At 39.9% G+C, this 19,828-nt stretch overlaps 1 protein-coding gene across 1 annotated transcript; it reads right to left on the bottom strand.

Moving 5' to 3' along the window:
- Positions 1-2,716: 2,716 nt before the first annotated feature.
- Positions 2,717-18,586, bottom strand: ubtd2 (ubiquitin domain containing 2). The gene is made up of 3 exons (XM_042499702.2): positions 18,401-18,586; positions 14,331-14,567; positions 2,717-4,146 (listed from the first exon to the last, which is right to left on the bottom strand). The coding sequence occupies exons 1-3, from the start codon at positions 18,468-18,470 to the stop codon at positions 3,635-3,637; spliced, it is 819 nt and encodes a 272-aa protein (XP_042355636.1). The 5' UTR covers positions 18,471-18,586; the 3' UTR covers positions 2,717-3,634.
- Between the last annotated feature and the right edge of the window lie 1,242 nt (positions 18,587-19,828).

Genomic DNA, 19,828 nt, shown 5'->3' with positions numbered 1-19,828 from the left:
CAAAAACATGGAAAGTATTTACAACTAATGAGTTACAAGAAAAACAACAAATGTCAAATAAATGAATTCATAAAATAGATTCCAATAACTGTAATAATAAAATTATATATTTATCTTGACATTATTACCTACATTTTTGTAGTATCATCTTCAAATTATTTCTCTCTCTCTCTCTTTTAAAAACTAATTAAAATCTTAATTTCTCACAGTTTGTGTGAACAAGTTGCTCAATGCCCTGTAAACATGTTTTTAAAATAAATCAAAGCAATTAGCTCGGGTTTCAAAGGTTTAAATACATGTGAAAGGTGTCTGAGATCAGCACAAGAAAACTGATGTTCCATGTTTCAAAGGGTTAATGTTCCTTCTTCCTCTTCATAAATACTTAAGCGCTTAGTTTACGTGAGTGACTGTCAGCAGACAGGTTAATACCTTCCTCATTCCATCACCGCCTCAGTGACGTGTGTGTATTTACTCTCAGGCTGGGAATGACAGCTGACGGGTCCTCTTTCAAACACAAAGCTTACAGCCGCTTCTTTACTCTGGCCGGCCTCTTAGCGTCATATTGGTTTTTTCGAGGAATTTTCTATGTTCTGCCTGGTTGGTTTGAGGAGATTTGAAAGAAGGAAGGTCAAATAATTAAAGGAGGAAGAAGGGAAGCTATGAGAAATTAATCAGCTATGATTGTATTATGACCAACATTAGCTTATCAAGGAGTTTTTTTAGTATATTTGTTAGCCAGTATATTGATGTTGGGTTTTTTAAGGAAGAGTTTGACATTTGGTAAATCCAAATGCAGTGAGAGGAGATTGATGCCACTTTTTGTCATTCATTAAGACCGGAAAAAAGGGGTCGTTGGAAGCGTGGCACCTTTTAGCTTTTACGCGTGAAACATTTCTTTGCCAGATCAGTGGCTTTTTTAAAGTCTCCCCTTTAGTCACTTGGTGTCGACAAACAATAGTTCCCACACAAAAAAAACATCACAACCCATTTTAACATTTCAGTGTGTGTTTGTAATGAACAAACAATATATAATGTGTTAATTAGATGGCGTGAGAGGTGCAAGTCGGCTCATCCTTATATTGTTGGATGAAGCCAGGCTACCCGTCTACCAGTCTTTATACTGGCCAAGCTATTTTTGCTGCTTGCTACAACTATAGACATGATAGTGGTGTCATTCTCTTCATCTAACTCCCAGCACACAAGAGATAGGTGTGTCCCAAAAACTAATTCTGATTCTTAAATACTTGAATCTGTCATGGGCTCTAGTTAAGAGATAACTTCATGTTTCCTTCATTTTGTCTTATCTATGGTTTGAACCTGCTTGTATTTATTGATGTGAGTGACTGAGTAAATCACATCATGCTTATATTACACAAAGGTAACAATGTTATCATGAAAAAGAGGTTTCTTCAAAAATTATGTTCTAAAATGTGAAAATAATGTTTAAAAAGGTGGGATCAATCACATATTTTTGCACAGTTAAGCTCAGTAAGGCATGTCCAAAATTTGGACCTGTCACTCTTGGGACTACAGACCCAAAAGCAGACAGAGAAATGGATAGTTAGAAAAAAGAAGAGTTCTTTATTACAATAGTGAATTGTGCAGGAGAATGATGGACAGGATGACTGGCTGAGACGATGGATGATCCTTGTTTCTGTGGTTATTTTTGGGTGGAGGTGTGGACAGGATGGCAGACAGGGAATCCTGGCAAAGTTCACAGTCTCAGCAAAAAAAGTAAAATTGGCAAGCAGCTGAACTTGTGTCGCAAAGACCTGTGTTGGGCAACAATCCGGCGGGGAATGATTGTCGAGCTGGCTGTCTTGAAGGTTTCAGGCTTGATTGCAGGCAGGTGTGTAGACTGATGAGTGCCACCAGGTGTGTCGAGTGAAGGAGTGCAGACAAGGTGTGTGAGAGAGCAAAGGACAGACAAAACCCAAACTTAACAGGCACACAACAAACACACAAAAGTGACAGGAAAAAAATAAACAAAAGTCACACTCATGCAGATACACAGGAGTCAGCTAGGGCCAGTTGTGACAGTATTTGTTGTTGTCAATTTAATTAATCAAGCAAGATCACTTTGCATCATCCCTGTTAACCTTATAATGGCAGGACTACTGCATGGATTGTAGACATGCACCAAGTAGTTACTATGCAGGTGGAAATTATGCGTTTTCATAAAAAGACGGTGAACAAGCAACTACAGGTGACCTTACGGCAGATATTTCCTGCAAGGCAGCAGACATGGCCAAAGCAAAAAAGTGTTAAGACGACAGTGAGGGCTGTCGCTTAAAGGAGCGGTGGAATAATCAATTATTTTGCGCTGAAATATTAAACAGTTGCATTTGTCTCCATTTTTTATTTTTGTAATTATGGCCCCCGTGTGATTTCAAATGATCTCATCTTCTATCTAATCTATATATCTATATATATATAAAAAGACAAAGCAAAAAGCGCTCCATCTGACTTCAACAAAAATGACGTGTGATAAGTGTGATGCGCCACATGTTTTGCAGGTTACAAAATGTACTCTGTCTCATCGAGGTCTTACGGGATCCCATCTTTACAGAACTGCGACTGTTTTATTCTTTTTAGCAATGATTATTAGCCATAATTAATGAGAACGTATTGTGACGTATGGCCATGATTTTTCGATCCGACTCTACATCAAAACTTGAAAATAATCAATGCAAATAATTAGACAGAGATCGAGAAATAGAAACAATGATCAATTTTAATTAAAAACATTCTATTTTTAATCAAAATATGCAACTGTGTTTCTGATGTTCCATCCTTTTGCCACATGGATAAGTGTGGTGTTGTCTTGATCATATATTAACATCCACGCTCACTGGCACACTCGCACGCACGCACGCTTGCACACACTGACTACTTAATGTTTATTACATGATTGTTCTGTGAAGCGGAGTGAAATAAAGCGTTTTAATCCAGCGGCAGTTTGGTAACACATCGTCATGTCGCCAAACTGCAACCTCTATACAAGAGGGAGGACACATCTGTTTACTAACCAGCAACCTTTAGTTACTTAACCCCAGAGTGAGAAAGTATTCTTGATTTGACTCAAATATAATGAAGAATTGTCTGAATAACTGTTGTGATTCTTAAACTATCTTTATTCCTTTCCTTCTGAACTTGTTGAACTCTACTGTAATGAAACTGTATGTATAAATGTATGTATAACCCTGTAACCTCATAAAACGAATTCTGCTGACAAAACCTTGCCAGACAGCAGAACTCAAATGGAAACTGACACACAGAAACATTCGAACATCAGTGTTGCTAAGAAAACCCTTTACGCCATCTGACAAAGTTCTCTTTTTGTGGTTTGGTTTCCATAGGAACAGTTAAAAAGACTTCAAAAAGGTCAAAATTTCAACATGTAAAACCAAAAGGAAGAGTCTTTTTCTCAATTCGAGAGTCCTGTTGCTCCGGCGGACAGCAAACGAAGAGAAGAGAAGAGAAGAGAAGAGAAGAGAAGAGAAGAGAAGAGAAGAGAAGAGAAGAAGAGAAGAGAAGAGAAGAAGAGAAGAAGAGAGTCAACTTTCATTCTTTCTTTCTCCCTTGTTATCCTCCTTTTTCACTGCCCACCTCCAGGTCGCCAGGTTGTGGGGAGTTAATTCTCCACCGGCGTGGGCTCTTGTGGCAGTGCAGACACTCCTTCCACTGCCGCTGGCCCACAGGCCTCTGGTGTGTGTCCTGGCGTTGACACCGGCTCTGGCTGTGGCGGCTGGCTGAGGATGACCTGCACTACATAGTCCCTGGAGATGTTGAGTTGGTCCAAGCGCAGCCTGTCTGTCAGTGGCCGACCTGAGAAAAACCAGCGTTGGGTTGCAGCAGGCACGCCCTCCTGACTATGCAGACGACGCTTCATCATGCCCACTGTGTCCGTGGAACGGACCGCCAGGCGTAGGTCGCGACCCGTGGAGAGCCGAAGCCGAAGCTGGCACTCCCCTCCTGAGCCAGGGTCGCTGGCGCTGCCCGTGGACGGGTCTGCGGCCCCGGAGTCTGGATCTGAACCGTCCGGCTCATCAGAGCGCTCTTCGATCATGTTGACGGGAGGAGAGAGGCAGTAGACTGGCAGCTGGTATCGATTACCCAGTTCATCGTAACATTCAGTCAGAGCTCCTGGAAAAATGGAAAAATGTGTTAACACTATAATATAAATGTTAAGGATTTTTCCACTTTTGTAGAGAAGTATTTTTTACAGTTGGAAAGATAGACTTTTTTTGTGAAACTGGGCTGTCTATACAGTAGACAGAGGCAAGTACTTTTTAAAGTTGGTGCTACATGACCAGAGAAAACAAAGAAAAGGACTGTGGTATTAACTTTTGCTCAAGAGGTTTAATACCTACAACTACTACAGTGCACAGCGCTACACCACAACAATAAGCGCTCCTGCTGGTATATAAATCAATGCATACTTGGCCATGTGACATACTTGTCACAATGGCAGCCGGCTGGTAACAAACAATTTCGTATTACAGTTAAACAGTAAGCTAAAATATGTTCCCGAAGCCATTTGAGCTGAGAATTATGAAATGCAGTGACAGAATCTTGGTTTGCATAGTTTTACGGTTTATCTCAGTTTTTTTAATCTTCATTTTCACTTTGAGGGAAACAGTGTGGCGCCCACTTCCCTTTCCCAAACTTTCACTATTACAGCTAAACAGGGCACTAAAATATGTTCCTGAAAACATATTAGGCGAGAGGCCTGTGCAATAACATTATCTTGGTTTTCATTAGATTAGAACAGCCTCATTTTACCGTTTGATGAGTTTAAGAGACAGAGAGCGAGAGCGGCTAGACTGTATATAGGATGGACAACATGACAGATCCCTCAAAGTGTAACTTTTCAATCTCGATCGCCCCCTGGTGTCTGTCTACAGTATAAGTCATAAAGCCCGTCCCTCCATGTTAGTGAATGGCCAAACTAAGAACTAAAAGTACACGCCAAATAAATTTGATGTTTGTTTTTATAAGTTCCTGTTTAATGAGTAATTAAATTATACAAAAAAGTGATTTCTGTGCACTTGCGTTCAATGGAACTGCTCGCGATTGGTCGGATGGGTGTTCTGACATGAACTCCCCCACTGTTGATATCGCCACTGTGCAGACTTTGGCTCCGAATGACGTAACCAGCGCAAGATGGCAGCAATCGTATCCCAGATATTTTAGCCTCACTTAATAGCAGGGGTAAGCATACAGTCTATGGGCTACACTTTTTGTGTCAATGGAGGCAGCATGGATGATAGGCAATACGAAAATCCGAAAGTACAGACTGTAGTAGCTACACTACCCAAATTGCTATGATACAAAGCTGGTTTGTTTCAACAATTTTAGCCACTACTATAGTGTTCAGCTTCATTGAGAGTCTTGTGGGAACATTTGCCAATGAAAGGTTTAAAAAAAGTCTGTTTCAACCCATTAATGTAAACCACACATTCAAAGTGAAAAGTGAAGTGAGACCTTGCCATGTTAGTTCAGGATTACACTTACTGTAATGTTTAACTGGGAAGTTATAACACAAAACAGTTAACCACTAAAGGGAACATTTCAGGCAAACCCTCCACTTTTCCTTCAATGATTTCCTTTCAAATTAATGGTCTGGATAAGTTGTGTTTTTTGAGTTTGACAACTTTCTGGCAAATTGATGTTGTATTTAAATAACTGTTCTTTTGTATATTTTCATCACTGCATTCATAAAGTGAAAGCCCCATTACTTTTCCATCAAACAAAACAAAAAGCGGACATTCAATACACATTTCCCTGTAGTTAGATGAAATGCAGAAATGAGAACAAAAAACAAAGACTGTGAGGAAAGATAAGTGAAACCAGGAGAAAAGGGAATGTCATGTTCCTGTTGGAGTACTACATTAAAAGACATTTTGTCACTGCTGACCAGCTGTGATTCAGACACAGAGTAAAGTGTTGGTGGAGCGGGGGGAAAAAGATGTAGTGGAGAGGTCACAGTATTCCACAGACAGAAACTTTATACAGTGGTATTCACAGGGGGCATCCCTAAGGGTCCTCGGGGGGGTTTCAGACCAGTCTCCCTGCTCAATCATTTAATATCAATACTTTTCAAACACCTGGTACTTTTGTGGTAATGCTCGCCTTAGTTCTTTACCCTTAAGAGCAGGGCCGCCCATAAGAGGACAAAAAGGTGAAATTTTCTCAGGCTCAGCCTCTAGAGGGGGCCCCTGGGGACCGGCAAAATTCACGTTTATCTTAAATACAAGCAACAACTATATTTTATTTTAAACCAAATTAATCACCATTTCTAATTAAAACAACAAACATTATAGTCACTGTTACATTGTACACTGCTGCTAATGGGCCTTCTCTGTCTGTGCAGGCAGTCACTCGGTTGTTATATGGAAGAGTCTACTTGGTCTAGTTCCCCCTTATTTATGTACACATATAGTTCATCACTATGGGGGATTTTAAGTCACTTTTAAAAGTTTGAGAAATAAGCACTACTGGTCAATGTGATGATTGCTGGTGATTAACTGGAGATTGTGTTCACTCTTTGTACTGTGTGATAGTTGTATTTGTTTGATAGTTGTATTTGTCTGTCTGTATTTATTGTTGTAACCTTGTTTTAAGCTGCCCTCTTGGCCAGGTCACTCTTGGAAAAGAGATTTTAAATCTCAGTGAGTGTTTTACCTGGTTAAACATTGTTATTTAGGTAAATGTGCCAGTTTCATAATGAAAATCCCTCTCCTGAAAATGATATTAGTATTTTTTTGTATGTAACCATTGTAAAAACAAAAAAAACCCCACACTGGATCTTTTCAGCGGTATCATATTGGACAGGTCTGCTTTACAGTAAAATACAATTATGAGTAAAATACAACAATAGCTGGTTCCTCCCCATGTTTTGTGTTTTAAATGGTTCTGAAATGATGGTTATGATTTTTTTCTGCAGAGTCTAAAAATAATAACCAAATCATTTAAGACCAGGGGGAAACTTTCCCCACAATTGCAAGACGCCTTCTCAAAAGTCTTCTGTTAACGTTTTAAAGGTCACTGCTCCACTCCTGAGTTGTTCTATGTCTTAAAATGAGGCATGAGCTGCTTGGGAAAGGCAATGAGTTTGTGGTAAGTGAGAGTGAGATGAGTCAGCAGAAACCCACAGGATGTTGCCCTCTGTGCTCTATGACGACTGCTGTGGTCAAGGTAAGGACACCGAGGTAACGCTACGCCTCAGGACACCGTCAACAGAGTCAACGTAAGAGTGAGAGGCCGAAAGAGAGAGTTTCACTTGCTTTGTTTCTAAAACTGAAATGTGTAGTATTGTAGGTAGAAAGTGTGCAGCACCTGATCACAACAGGACTCACCAAAAACTACTGTGTGAAAAGAACGACAGAAGTTATTTCAACCCCATAACAATTTCTTTCTTTAATACTGCGAAAATAAACTGACATAGGCAAACTCTTTCATCTTAAGCAACCAAATATGCTGACATAGCATCACAGTGACACAACTGGTAAGCTTGCTTTTAAGGTATTAAGGCTCCTCTTGTTATTTGTTCTTTTACTTTCTCTATTTCTGTCTATGTGCATAAGAATCAACCAGTCAATAAAGGTTTATATTTTCTTCACTCAGATTAATTACAAATGTATTGAAGGAACAGTGTGTAGAAATTTGGGTTAATTAATGGCTTCTATTGGTGAGGATTGCAGATTGCAACCAGCTGAACCTTCTGATTATAAGTCCAACAGTGTTTATCCATCAGGAGCTTTTTACAAGGAGCCCAATTATCCTCAAAGGTCTCCTCTTCTCCAAAATAAACGGACTCAGTGATTTAAATCGGTAAGAACACTAAAACTTTTACACATCAGTGTTTCTCTGATGCCATTTGGCATGTATTAGCTAGACCAGCACCTTCTATGTGTGTTCCCCTTTTTTCCCTCGTAACTTAAGATCCAGACATTCACAAGGTTTCTACCGAGAGCTGAATCACCCCAGAGGTCTCTTCCTCTGAAACACAAAATAGACTTGGTAATGCAAACGAGTAAAGGCACTAAATTAAGAAGTTTAACCTTTAAAAATATCAGTGTTTCTCTGACACTTGTCATTGAGGGGCAGCCATCTAAGTTAGCCGATGTGGAAACACAAATGACTCTACCTAGAGCCAGTGTTTGGTTTGTCCATTTGGGGCGACTATAGAAACACACTGGGGTTCAATATGGTGAACTCCGTACATGAGGACCCTCTCTGTATGTGGATATGAATGGTTCATTCTAAAGTATTAAAACACAATTCTTATTTTCAGTTGATTGTACACTAAAAAAAAAACACACTTTTTATTTTATGTTCCATTTCTGCCAATATATCCCCCTGGATCCTACACACTGGACCTTTAACGTTTAAATTAAATCACATTTACTTATCCCATTTTTGTAGTCAAAATAATGTGAAGATGTTTTTCAATGTTTTGTTAGTTTTTTGTTTAAAAAAAATAAATAAAAATATGGACTTTAAAAATCCTTTCGTGCAATAATTAGATAGCCTGTAGAAGCTGTCACAGCAGACGTCACAAAAGCCAATATAAATACAAAATACATGTTACACATGGTTCACTGACAGTCTATAAACATGATTTGGAGACAAGCCTCTATGCCTGTGTATATGACTTGCTTTTTTCCTCTCCAGTTGGCTCCACCTTGGCGTTTATCCTTTAGCTGCAGAATGCTAATGGATTCCAGGTGGTGCTAATGCCTTTCATTAAACAAGAGTTTAGATTGAAAAACCACCCTGTGAGGGGAGATCAGCCTCGCACCGAATTTAAGAGATTCAATTTTATGATCATAGCAATAAAACATTTGTATACATGAAAAATGCTTTGTTGATGCAGTGCTGTTTTGCATGGCCACCCAAAAAAATAGTTTAATTGTTTATGGCTAAAAATATGAGGCCTATAAAGATGTGAATCAGTGAAAATGACGTTTTCATTTGTTGCAGGTCGGACGTAATCCAACATGTTGACCAACAGCTGATGTAAGTGGTTCAAGTTCTGCCTCACAGTATCACTTTTGAAAGACCGCAGATCAAGTTGGTCTCCAATATAATTACACACACTGAAAAAGGAGCCCATTAACTGATGAATCTCTAATGACTGAAAAGTCTCCATTATGAATGCAGTGGGAGTTTAAAAAAAAACAGCCCGTAATACTGAGCTTCATTTCCTGAATGGCCACAACAAAGTCTGCACTATATGTGTCAGTACAGTAATGGATGTAATTTAAGCTTTTAAAAGAAATTGGAGCATCACTGACTGCTTATAGAAAGCCGCTATTTAACTGACTAGTCCGACAGTGACAACATTTTTCACCATGCTCCAGAAATGTCAAAAAAACCCAAAAAACTGTTGGATAGACTGCCACAAAACTTAATTAAAGCAGAAATTCAGTCCCCAGAGGATGAAACCAACCAACTTTGGAGATCAGCTGACTTTCCTTCTAGTTTTCACCATATGGACATCAAATTTATGGTTTTGAGAAACTTCTCAATTATTTAATGAACTGTAATGACATTTTAAAACTTGATACATTTATATATTAATTTACCCCTCAGGATGAAATGTTACTCCTTTGTTATTCTGACTTTTCTTCTGGCACAAAAAGTAAAAAATATTATTCTTCGTCAGCCTCAGCTGTACTTTGTGTTTAGTGCTAATTAGCAAAGCAAACATCTAAACGAAGATTTTGACCATGGTTAACACCGCACCAATCAAACACCAGCATGTCAGCCTTGCAATTGTGAGCATGTTTGCGTGCTGTGCTTTAAGATCCAAGCACCACTATGTCTAAGTCTGTGTTCATGTGGTGTCGGAATAATCGTAACTATGGGTTCTCAACTGGGAGGATTCACATGAACACCCCCTAAAGTTGGAACAACAACTAGAAAAGTAGGCAAAACTTTTGGTCCAGCAGTTGCTGGGTTAGCGTTATACATGCAAAAACAATGCCAATTCAAGTAAATGATTAGTTGGTGGTTAAGTTTTTATTAATTCACATACTGCATGTTAAATTTTGCTCACGTTATTTGTAATATGGTATTAAGACCTAGATTAGTCAGAAAAGCTAGTTATTAGCATTTTTCAGGTGAAGCAATATTTTAATGTAAGGGATGTACTGGTGCAGCAACAAATCTGGAAAATAATCACTTTATCATATAAAGTTTCAATTTGTTATTAACGCGATGTTTAAATGCTTGTAACAACTAATTCCAACACATCTTCTCTGAAGCATCCATGATGTTTCCACAATGCAACTTAAAGCTCACACCAAAGTCAGACAAAACCTCCCAACTTGGGAAATGAAACCATCTAAGAAGTATGTGAGTGCAGCATATGTACCAAATTGAAACTGAAATCGCAAATGCAAGAAAGACAGTAATACAAAGGCATAAAGTTGTGAGTAATAAAATATTTAAGTGACCTGGCTGCTCTTTGTACTGGTGTGCTGGATTAGTGAAACAGTGACATCAGGCCTGGGGAATCCACAGCTGCAGCCCAGCAGGATCTGATCTGACCTGGCCGAACTACCAAACTGAACGGAGCAGGACGAGACACTGACTATGTTTGCATGCATGAAAAGCCTTTCTGTTGGTAATTTTATTCAGGTAGAGCTGACCTTGAGATTTAGATTCCCTGTTGGCCTACTGACAGAATAATTCTGTGCACCCCTGGTTTCCTGCAGAGGAGTTCCCCTATGAGCTGCACGCTGCCATCCAGCCCCTCAGAAATAAACTGCCTTTGATAAGAATGTAAAGTTTTTGGATAAAGTGAGGTTCTGCTTACAAACATGTTACCATGTCATTTATTGACCTCAAATACACAATACCCATGACGCTATGCCAGTGGGTTGAGGGATTACAGGTATAAAGTCCATGAATTTGTTTGATATCAGATCGAGCCAGTCATCTCAGCCTGTTTTAACTACAGCTGCAATTATAAACATTTTTTTACATTATCAATGAATGTTCCCATTATTTTGCTGATTAACTGATTAATTGTTTTGTCTACAAAGTGTCAGAAAATGGTGATACACGCTCAGTGTTATTTCTCAGGGCCCTTGGTGATGTTGTCAAATGGTATATTTAATCTGACCAACAGTCCAAAACTAAAAACGATGCCATCATCATAATGAATGACAAAAGCCTGAAAATTCTCAAATCTGAGGAGCATTACACTGGCAAATGTTGCATTTTTGCTTAAAAAACGACTAAAAAGGGGCACCCAGTAGTTCACCTGGTAAAGCGGAAGCCCCATGTACAGCGGCTTTGTCCTCACTGCAGCGGCCGCATATTCAACTCCATCTTGCAGCCCTCTACTGAATTGTCGTTGCCCCACCCTTATCGCTCGCACTGTCCTATCACAGGGTGCCCTGTAGTTCGGGGATAGAGCGGGCTCCCTGTGTACAGAGGCTGTGTCCTGCCACAGCAGCCGCAGGTTCAATGCCTGCCTCGGCCCTTTGTTGCATGTCGCCACCTCTCTCTCGCCCTGTTTCATGCTTAAACTGTCCTATAGAAAAAGAATCTTAAACTGTCCTATCATAATAAAGACAAAAGACCCCCAAAAATCTTAAAATGAATAAATAATGAAAAAAAAAAACAATTAACAAAATAGCTAACAAAATAGTTGCCGATGCATTTTTGGTCAATCAGTTGACTGAATGTTGCAGCTCTAGTTTTGACACAACGAGAATTATACTCAATGAGTTTATGTTGTTTACTTTCAGCGATTGGGCTCAGAGGCAGGTGAAACTGAAAAAAACCCCACGTCTGGACTCCTACATGAAAGTCTGGTAAGACAAGTCAAACCGAGAATGCCATCATTGGGACAAAAATACATCACCATCCAAAACTCACCATGACAACAATTTAACAAGAAAGAGGCAACCTTTTCTTCCCACAGTTGAGGTAATATGACTCTGAGGTGATATGAATTAGGAATCGAGGGAATGACTCACATCCACAAATAGACACACTGCACACGCAGCTGATTATACTGTGTGGAGTTGTTGGGATTCCTGAATCTGAGCCAATTTCATCGATTTATTCTATACAAATGCTCTACGGAAAGTTTTAGAGGATGCACTATCTTCATACCAACGTGAGTGATTACTTCATTTAATCCTACTTTCAGAAGACTGAAGACACGGCCCTTGTAATTTATTATTTATTGACTCCTCATGCAGTATATACCCCCTAATAGCTAAAGTCTAAACATTACAATGCGGTCATTGAGATACACTAAGAGGTTCAGCATCTGTAACTCCACTTAACTGCAGGCTGAATACTGTAAATGGCTGTTGCTGCTTGGAATCATTAAACACTCAGTTATTGTGCACAGAAGACACTCGCCCAAACAGAAATGAAAAGTCATGTGTGGCTAAGTTTGCTCCCTGTTTCTGAAACTTCAACATTAGAGGACAAGATACTTCCTGGGGAGGCGTTCTTACATCCTTGAGCTCTGTTGATGTAACATATAAATATCTGAGAGCTGATATTCAGTGCCTGACACCCCCCCAGTGTTCACGGCTGCTGTCTGGTGGCAGGACTGCATGTCATGGCCTTGCAAAGCTATTTCACTGTTTTTGCTTTTCAATCGGAAACTTGAACTTAGAAACTTGAATATATCTGACACAAGACATTGTCTGTGCAGCTGCAGCATCATGCTTCATTTTCTATCTACATCCAGATCTAAGAGTTATGAATGATATTTTCTAGTATGTTGTATATGTTAAAGCCATAATGTGTTTGTTTTTGAAATCCTTATCTAAAATACTAGATGACTTTATGTATGCATGCAGTTCTGACATTGAACACAGGGTGGAGCATTAATGAAGGGGGCGGATATAGCTGAGCTCCAGGTGATGAGGAGTGTGGAACAGGAAACAGTTTTTGACTGCGTCAGCATCGAAGTGTGTCAGCTTGGCGTGCTCGAGTCTGAATGACAAATGGACATTGCTGCAATCTATTGCTGCCATGGTGAGCATGTGTATGTTAAACTATGAATAAATTTTATTTGCCAAATCCAAAGATATACAGCACACCGAATGGACACTGGTTTATTTTTAGCCCAGGACACACGTCTGAAACAAGTTCACCCTGTTTGCTCCTCAATAGCTTGTTTAGGCATATTAATATTGTTAAAGGTCACTATACACTAATTGTCTTTTACTATTTTGCAGTTAGTCTACATCCACACTACTTTACTGTTTTTACCCCAAAGGATTTTAGAATGTCTTTACTGATTAAACCTCACATGTATACATCAAAATGTTCCAAAGATTTAATTTTTTTTTCTCTTTAGGCTTTCTGAGTTGTTCCTGGAGCTCAATTAATCTGCCGATTATTTTCTTGATTCATAGTTTTGTCTTTAGAAATCTTAAAAAGAAAATGATGTCTTTATTACTTTTGTTAATGCACTATCTTCATATTACATTTGCACATCTACCAATAATTTCTTCATTTGCATATATTTGCTAATGTTTTGTGCATTTATTATTATTATTATTCTCTTCGTCTTCAATATTGTTTTGTCTGATCATGTCTGTCAAAGAAATGCATCAATTTATTTCTTTTAGGAAGCTTGAACTGACAAATGTTTGGCATTTTTGTTCAAGTAAATGACTAAATATATTATTTCGCTATTGAAATCCTTTCATGCGTGGACTTATAATTAACTCCACCAGTGGGTTTTCTTTGTATTATTGCAGAATGCACAATCCCGAAATGTCCATGCAGCAACAATAAAAAAGATTACAATCGGAGTGCTGTCCTGATTTTGACTGCATTGTTATTGAAATACTTGAAATAATTAACTTTCTGTTAATTGTCCAGGCGATTAATTGCTGTAGCTCTACTTAAACAGCACTCTGTGTTAGGGAGTTTTGATAATGCATATTGACTGTTTTGAGTATACTTAGTTTTGTAGCAACTATAAATACACAAACCTGCTTTGAATTGGTTGCACTCATCTTAAGTTTCAGTCCCTTGCTTGGATTCTCTTAAAATGCACTCTTGTCTCTTCCTGAAGTTCAGTTAAACATTCATACACATGAAACCTGGCAAAAAACAAGATCTGCAGAAGAGAGAACTTCACACTGTAAAGAAATTCTCTGCAGCTGAGCTCCTCAGTATCTCGAGATAACTTGGACAGAGGGAGTTGAAATTCTTCAGGAAGTAATCATCGACAGCAATGTCCTACATAAAGTACAACAGTGGGATTTCATGGGGAGTAACAACAAACACTACAAGGTATCTGCTACGTCTACCACTGTGGAAATGTGTGTTACCGTGCGGCAGTGTGATGCTGGCCCCGTCGAGGATGGCCTGAGCCAGCAGGTGGTCATTGCTCTCAAAGGCGCTGGCCGCAGCCCGCAGCGCATCCCAGATCTCCTTCCGGCCCTCAAATGCTGGCGCCGTATCCCAGAACTCATCTCTCTTGCTGCGCAGCTGGCCTTCAGTCATCGGGTAGTCACTTTTCCATTTAGGCCGCTCTCTCTTCAGGGGCTGGTTACGCCCTAGAGCCACTGGGAGGGAGGATGAGAAAGGGGAGAAGAGAAATGGAGACAGGAGGAAAACAGGAGGGTGGGAGGGGAGATAAAGGGAAAGATAGAAAAGGATACACAGAGTGTGAGGGTGAGGGTGGGGTAAATTGAAGGATGTGAGGAAAGAAAGAAAAGTGGGTATAGACAGAGGACGAATTAAGAAGAAGAAGAAGAGATAATCAAGATGAGAAAAACAGAAAGAAATGGGGAAGTTGTGAAAAGAAAGCAGGCAGATGTGGAGTGGAAGATGACAGTCAGAGAGAGCGAGACAACGGGGGAATACATAGGAGGGGAAATGAGAAATAGGGATGGAGAGTAGGGGAGAAAGAGGGAATAAGAAGCGTTAGGATTTATCTGAAACAAAGCACCAGGCTTTTAAGATTGCTCAAGTATACAACTAAGCTCCGATGACAGATTAAACATGAGCGTACACCGTCATGTACATGGACAAAACACACTCACACCGAGCAGAACTGAAGCTAGAAGTATTGAGTTACTAAACCCAGTTACAAGGTTAGGGTTATAGCATCTAACAGTGCTCCATCTGCAGCAGACTGGCTGATGAATAACACCATCTGGATCAACACCGAAGGGGACGACAGGTACGGGACAGGGTGTGTGTGTGTGTGTGTGTGTGAGTGTGTGTGTGTGTGTGTGTGTGTGTGTGTGTGTGTGTGTGTGTGTGTGTGAGTGTGTGTGTGTGCGTGCGTGCGCAACACAGAGACAGAGGAGAAGAGGAGAGGATGACGGATCAAGGTATTGAGTTACGCCTGCTGCTGGTACACATGTACTCTGATGATCACATGGCACAGTCTGATAACACCAACCTTCAACCGACTGTTTGTAGTAAATAAGCGCTCTAACTGACAGACTGTTTACGCTTACTTTGACTTTTTCCCTCTTCAAGACTTACACACTGTTAGAAGAGTAAACTGCTGTTAAATGGCAGATTATGGCACGTAATCGAGGGACGGAGGGTAGATAAGGTTCTTGGTTTGACAAAAATAAGATACAACTTTTGCTGTGCCTGTAGCGAAATTTAAATATCTAGCTCAAACAGATAACATATATAAACATCAGTAACCACGCGTGGTTATGTAAAACAGCTCATATTGACTCAAACAAAGACAGAATGTCCTTTAAAATAACAGTATAGCATGCAGTTCAGTCGTAGAGATCTGCCAGAAATACCTGCCTGAATTCATGTGTATGTTCTTGTATGCTTACAATCATACTTCAACATTAGCCTACTTTCCAGCTCATCTGCTTATTATCTACTAATTTGCCAGTATTTCAGTGTTTCTCAGAAATCCTCTGGGCTGTATGTGGGCCAGTATGTGAAAAGAATTGTATAATAAAATATCACAATACTTGAACTAGCTAAACCTAGTTATGACACCTGCGGATAAATTTACATGTGTTTGGGTCTAATTGCCTTGTCTCTGTCTTCATCAACCAGGGTGTCGAGTAACAGCTGCTTGTCTGCATCTGTTTTAACACTGCATAGCTTCTTGTTACTACACTCACTCCTTCGCAGATAAAAGGGATCTCTGAGACCTGTTTATGTGACATCTTAACGGCCAGGAAGTCTGAGATGGTCGAAGTCGACAAGATGTGGAGGCAAAAAGGAAGACATTAAGGTAACCAGACTATATCTCAGTATCTCTAAGTTGTCAGTCCCCACCCCTGAACCCAACTCTATCTCTGTATCTGTTACACTAACTCACTGGCCAGAAGTGGAATCCCTCCTGAAACCAGACGAGCAGGAAACTACAGTACAAAGTCATCGACTGCACGTCAGCTTGATAAAAATCTTTAAAGGGGCCTTGTGGTTAAGATCTAAACAAAACATTACTGGTTCAGTTCCTGTCTGCCATCTACCAGATTTGGGAGCAAGTCATTTTGCAAGTCTCAAGCCTTTGCACTCCAGTCCTTAGTAAAATCCCCAGTCTTAAACTTTGAGATCGAGTCCTAAGCAAGTTATTGTGCTCTTCACCAAATGTCATGCCATTTTGACAAGAGCAATAATATCATAGTCACAAAAATCATGAATGCTTTTTAAAATTTGTTACAAGTTTGTTATAAAGTTACTTGGCTGTTAAGCTAATATTCGCTTAGCATCATCTAGCAAACTATGTCAATATTAGCCTTGACTTACTGTGTTTTTGTGCATTTTCAAAAGTCATATGAAATGGGAGGTTGTTGTGGCCACTGTAGTATTCAACTTGCACTTTTTCAAACTTTTGTTTGTTGACCTCCCATAGTTTTTGTACTTGCACTAAGCTATCCTCTCCCAAATGGTACGCAGTAGCAGTAAAAACATTAGTTCAACGTGGTTCTCTCCTGTAACTTGACTGGATGCTGTTGGATTGACTCAGACAAAGTGGATCTGGGAAATGAAGTGTTGACTTGTTGGTAAAGAATAATTTTAGGTGATTCTGGAAATGAAGAGAAATCAATCCATTCGTGGTACAACTTTTAAATCCTGTTTGATGGTGGTGAAAAAAAACTTCGTATTTTCATTTCAAAAAGCAAGTCCAAGTGAAGTCTTATGTCGCTGGTGTCTAAGCTAAGTTACAGGTCTTTTTGATTTTGTCAAGTTGCATCTTAAGTCATCAAATTTGTGACTCAAGTCGACACCTCTGCCATCTACTGGACATTGCTCGTGTCTCATTGAAAATGACTGGCATTCTGGTAAAACATTCAAAAATGTATTTTTTGGGGTGTATCGTGGTTTATAAACTTAGGCACTGCATGCAATACTGTTTATTGCTCAGTAAATACAATAAACCAGGATACTACAGTGCATAGTTGTTGACTGCACCCCAGCTTGAAAAAAATTCTCTGTAGAAAATGCCTTGTGGTTCAGATCTAAATGCAACATTGCCAGTTAAATTTAAGCTGAGGGCACATTTGCATGTCATAGCCATCTCTGACTTCAACCTATTGGACCTAGGACAACACTGTTTTTGCACCAGTATACCACCAGATTTTATGCATCCTTTGGTGGTTTTTAACCAGTCGTCCATGTTATAGCATCACCAGAAAATAACTAAAAGTAAAACGTATAAAATAGTTTTTAGGGTGTATCATGCTTCATAACCACGGGCACTGCATGCAATACAGTTTATTGCACAATAAATGCAATACACCCAAACAGTTTCAGTTTGCTGTGTCTGGTTCTGCTCTGTTCTGCTCACAGTTTGGTGCCGACTGCTCTCGGGCCTTGCAGTTAAAACACACTTCCTTTATCATAACGCTGAAGCACCCTTTAAGTTTTGACACCTCCTCCTCCTCCTCTTTTCTCCCCAACACTTACCAGCACTAAACATGCCCCAACACCTCACCCATACAAAATAAAAAGAAACAGTAATCCTACGTGCAGCTTGCGTTAAGATAACAGTGAGCAGCCAGCGAGTCTGGACATAATTAAAATCAGACTGTATCACTCCCTTGCATGCCATTGCCGTCTGTGACCCATATTTGTTATGCAGAAAAGCTAGCAAGCTAACTAGGCTACATTTGTAGCCGGCTAGCTGAGTCAAAAAACCAAAGAACAAAGGGAGGCAGCGTCGCTCAGTAAATATCCCCCAGTTTATAAAGTAGCGAAGAGGCGGCATTTCTCGGCTCCAATGCCCGCTGTGTGGAGCGAGAGACCCGGGAGGGCTGCCGTGTCTGTCTCCGGCTCTGTCTGGCTCGGGTATAAAGGAAGGGACCTCCATCCAGGACAACATGCAGAAAGCCTACAGGAAGCCCCCTAAATACAAAGCCAAGCTGGTACGCGCTAAAAGACGCTGATAAGCCTTGTGAGTTACCTCCAGTGCCGTCCGAGTTCTCGTTTAAGCTGCCCGAAGAGTCGTGGTGGCTCCCGACACAGCCACCCATGGATGTTTCGGCAGAGCAGCCCGGGCTAGGTAGCTCACCCCCCGGCCCACAGCTAGAGCTACATCTACTAGCCCCTCTCTCTCGGTTTTCTCTCTCCCCCCTCCCCTTCCCTTCCCTTCTCTCCTCGTTCCCTCGCGCCCTCCCTTTCCTCTTTCCTTCCTCCCTCCCCTCTTCCCCTCAGCATTGGCGGGGCGCAGCAGCAGGCATCCTCCTCTTCTTCTTCTTCATCTGCGGGGAAGGCGGAGGAAGAAAGACAAATACAAGGTGACCGAGAGAGGAGTAAAGGAGAGGGGAAGAAACAGAACAAAGGAGACGAAAAAGAAAAAGAAAGAAAAAGGATGAGTTCTTTGGATGTTTGCTTTAGACTTTAGACTCTGATGATAATAATGTATTTGGACACGTATGTGCTATTGTATTTTGTGTTGAGAAAAGCTGTTCCCTGAAGAAGACACATCAAATTTATCCTTGTGAATGTCAAGAAAAACCTCCTGCTGTCACAGTTGGCCTCATGAAGGCATGGTCCTCTATTCTATTCTATTCTATTCTATTCTATTCTATTCTATTCTATTTTTAAAACAAACTTTAAACCTATCTTTTTAGTTTGGCTTTTAAAGAAAAGTGTCATACAAATAAAGTTGTTGCTCACTCAAATTTATTTCTATTTTTTATTTCTATTCTACTTTACTCTCGTAGAGTTTCAGAGGTTAGAATATGAAGGTTTTTTAATATAAACAAGCACGCAATTTGAATTTATTTTGTAGATAAAAATCTGATTTTACAAACTATAGTCCTGCACTATCAGTTAAATTTGAATTAAAAACAGTTTAAAGTTTTTTTTGCATAGGATCAGATTACCTAACACAGAGTGAAATTGTGTTATTTCTATTCTACTCTACTCGATTCTCTCATGCCTAGAGGGTTTCAGTGGTTAGATTATGTAGGTTGTTAATTCATACATTTGTATATGTACACATTCATATATTTATATTGTAAATAAAAATCTGAGAGACTGTACTTTATCAGAGAAGCGAGTTGGCCGCGTTCCTGAGTGACTGGGGGGAAACCATCTCTTCACCAGCCTTTCTCACTGTGATAAATGGTGTGATTTTGGAGATTTTTTAAAGAAAACGTGCCTTTCAAAACACACTTCCAGATTTGGGGTTCTGAAAATAAATAGGCTACAAAATACAACTATAGGATATTAAAAAACCATAACTCCCTCCACAGTGCTTAAAAGATCATTTGAAGTGCCTCCCCAGTTTTGCACCACCCCTTCCCTCTCATAAATAATGAATAGTCCCTAAATGCAGAGTGAAATTCAGTTTTTCTGTTATGTATTCCACCCCATACTATTTTAT

The sequence above is a fragment of the Plectropomus leopardus genome, chromosome 15 (assembly GCF_026936395.1).
Source record: "Plectropomus leopardus strain MGB_pleo_1.0 chromosome 15, ASM2693639v1, whole genome shotgun sequence".
Classification (NCBI taxonomy): Eukaryota; Metazoa; Chordata; class Actinopteri; order Perciformes; family Serranidae; genus Plectropomus; species Plectropomus leopardus.
The sequence above is the reverse complement of the archived record's forward strand: the minus strand, read 5'-3'. Positions and strand labels throughout refer to the sequence as shown.

Excerpts from the sequence above, each read along its gene's own strand:
- ubtd2 (XM_042499702.2), bottom strand. The coding sequence starts at position 18,470 with ATGGGTGGCTGTGTCGGGAGCCACCACGACTCTTCGGGCAGCTTAAAC. Across the intron at positions 14,568-18,400 it reads GAACTCGGACGGCACTGGAG|TGGCTCTAGGGCGTAACCAG; the intron begins GTAACTCACAAG and ends CCTCCCTCCCAG. Across the intron at positions 4,147-14,330 it reads CAGCATCACACTGCCGCACG|GAGCTCTGACTGAATGTTAC; the intron begins GTAACACACATT and ends CCATTTTTCCAG.